At 38.3% G+C, this 2,991-nt stretch overlaps 1 protein-coding gene across 1 annotated transcript in view; it reads left to right on the top strand.

Annotated features, from left to right (window-relative positions):
• The window catches only part of LMNB1 (lamin B1), a 62,482-nt gene that overhangs the window by 25,568 nt on the left and 33,923 nt on the right, over positions 1-2,991 (top strand). Inside the window, exons 2-3 of the mRNA XM_017501003.2 lie at positions 528-684; positions 1,314-1,439. Coding sequence (XP_017356492.1) covers positions 528-684; positions 1,314-1,439 — 283 coding nt within the window. The remainder of the gene's footprint in view (positions 1-527; positions 685-1,313; positions 1,440-2,991) is intronic.

The following is a 2,991-nucleotide window of genomic DNA, read 5'->3' as shown; positions in this document are numbered from 1 at the left end:
TTTTCTTTCTTTTCTTTTCTTTCTAGAGATGGCGTCTTGCTATGTTGCCTAGCAATGGTCTTGAATTTCTGGTCTAAAGCGATCCTCTCCTGTCAGCCTCCCAAAATGTTGTGATTACAGATGTAAGCCACTGCACCTACCATGGTATCCTGATTTACAGTTCTGTACATTTTGGCTTATAATATGCATTGTATTTAGAAAATAATGAATTTTCATTTCTTCAAAAATTTGTGTGCCTCTTTAGAACAAAGGGGACACGTGTTCCTCCTCAGGGACAAGTAAGATTCTGGTATATTGGTCTTTATATGGACGTCTTTGAACCATAGTCATTAGTAGTCATGTGACATTGAAAGAGAATGTTAGCCAACAAAAACTCTAGATCCAATGCTTGTGAATTGCTTCTTTAATTTTGATAGGTGATGGCAGCTTTTATTTAAACTACTTCTGTTTGTCCCTTCAGCAGAGAGGGAGAAGGCCTCAAGTCAGGAGTATGATTTGATGTCTTATGCTTTTTAAATCTTTTCCAGCTATGCTAAGAAAGAATCTGATCTTAATGGAGCCCAGATTAAGCTTCGAGAATATGAAGCAGCACTGAATTCTAAAGATGCAGCTCTTGCTACTGCACTTGGTGACAAAAAGAGTTTAGAGGGAGATTTGGAGGATCTGAAGGATCAGATTGCCCAGGTAAGGTCAATCCTACTCTTGAGCCATATGTGGTAGATTAATTGCGTCATCTGCCTTAAGCCATAGTTTGATTGATTGATTTATTTTTAAATTTATTTTATTTTTGAAATTTTAAAAATTTCTTTTTTGGTGACTCACTTGAAGAAAAGTGTTGAGGTAGCTAACATGCAAAACATCATCACCTCCCAGGTATTATATCTGGATCGTACAGATCTTGTGGCTCCCCTTCTTCCCTGTTGTACGCACACTCATTCTGTCTCTGCTCTCAAAGCCTATTTCGTTAGGAAATAAGTAAGAAAAGCGACATCATAATGCTGCTCTACACACAGGAAAAAATGAAAGCGGTTAGCTAAAATAACTAGTTTGATTTTTGAAACATGAGTGAGTCATAACATCTCTGTTCTGTTCCCTGTTGCCAGTTACCAGTTTGATGGCTGGTTTGGTATGATACTCTGTGGGCGAGACAAGCGAATGAACACCCAGTTCTGTGATAAATGTTAAAATGAAGTAATTATATATTGATAAATGTATAGGAATTGTAACAGTTGATTTCATTCATAGGTATCTTAAATTCATTATTAAATGATTGGTGTGTAATTTTCTATCACAATTCTTTTTTCTTGTAATAGTTGGAAGCCTCCTTAGCTGCTGCCAAAAAACAGTTAGCAGATGAAACTTTACTTAAAGTGGATTTGGAGAATCGTTGTCAGAGCCTTACTGAGGACTTGGAGTTTCGCAAAAACATGTATGAAGAGGTAACTATATATAGTTTTACTTTGTAAAGGAATGGAGGGGTTCTAGAATGACTTTGTCATAGCTATACATGTAATTATATTTATGATTTCTTTACCACAAAATTATATTAAATAAATAATAAGGTTTAGGGATGGGGAGAAATTTTGCAGGTAGATTATTCAAGCAACTGCTGCTAAGGGACTGCATTTGAGAACTCAAGCTGTTACTGTAAACAGATATGCTTTCACTTCATCTTACTTATAAAGGCTTGGTCACAGCAGCTAATTACTGTCAATATGTTTAGGCAATTGTTATTTATTCCTGCCTAACAAATTACTTCCAAAGTTCATCAACCTGAAACCACAGACTTGTATTAATTTCTCAGTTCCTGAAGGTCAGGAATCAGAGCTGCTAAACTGGGTGGTTCTGTTTTTGGTCCCATGAGGTTGCAGTATAGCCTTCAACCTGGGCTGGAGAAATGGCATCTGAGCTCATTCGTAGGGCTGGAGGTGTCAGTTCCTCACCTCATGGTCTTCTCCATAGGGCTGCTCATGATGTGGCCCCCCTAAGAGAGAGAGAGAAAGAGAACATATGGTACCAGCTACCAAGGCAGAAGCCACATTGTCTTCTATAACCTAATCACAGAAGTTATATACCATCACTTTTGCCTTCTCCTATGGCTCACATCTGGAAATCTGGCTACTTACAGCATTTATAGGTATATGTGTAAGTCTTTTTTTTTTTCCCTTGAGACGGAGTCTCGCTCTTGTCGCCCAGGCTGGAGTACAGTGGCACAATCTCAGTTCACCTCAACCTCCCCCTCCTGGGTTCAAGTGATTCTCTTGCCTCAGCCTCCCGAGTAGCTGGGACTACAGGTGCATGCCACCATGTCTGGCTAATTTTTTGTAGTTTTAGCAGAGACGGGGTTTCACCATGTTAGCCAGGATGATCTCGATCTCCTGACCTTGTGATCCGCCCACCTTTGCCTCCCAAAGTGCTGGGATTATAGGTGTGAGCCACTGTGCCCAGCCCACTCTTGTAAATCTTAAAATATCACTTACAGGCCCTAACTGCTATGGTCAAGGGGTAGGGGCAAAACTGTTGTCGAACAAAGGAAGTAATAAAATTGAAGAAAAGGGAATGTATATCTCATGAAAATTGGAGAGGGTTGGAATCTACCCATGGGAGAGAACATGCTGTTAATGTGCTAGGCTTAATGTTTTTAGAGGTAGTGTAATTTTGAAAACAGTGACTAACAATAATTTAAAAATTGGAATTCATTGTAGCAGTAAGAAAATTATTTTTTTAGTTGGAGGAAAAACATCAGAAATCTGATATTTTTTATGACGGTCTAAACAAAATAGTTATTAGTGCAAGGTGCACCAGACAAGCAGTCAGAGCTTGGACAACTCTTAGTGTCAGTTTCTTCTTCAAAATGAGATACTGATACTGCTGTTTTTTTCTTCAAGGAGTGGTAAGTATCAAAGTGAAATACTGTGTATGAAAGCTCTTTGCAAACTGTATATAATTGTTACTAAGTGTTGCTTTGTTAAAACAGTTTTTTTTTTTTTT

This window comes from Cebus imitator, unplaced genomic scaffold, assembly GCF_001604975.1.
Source record: "Cebus imitator isolate Cc_AM_T3 unplaced genomic scaffold, Cebus_imitator-1.0 Scaffold275, whole genome shotgun sequence".
Taxonomy (NCBI): Eukaryota; Metazoa; Chordata; class Mammalia; order Primates; family Cebidae; genus Cebus; species Cebus imitator.
This window is presented reverse-complemented; position numbering and strand designations above follow the sequence as displayed.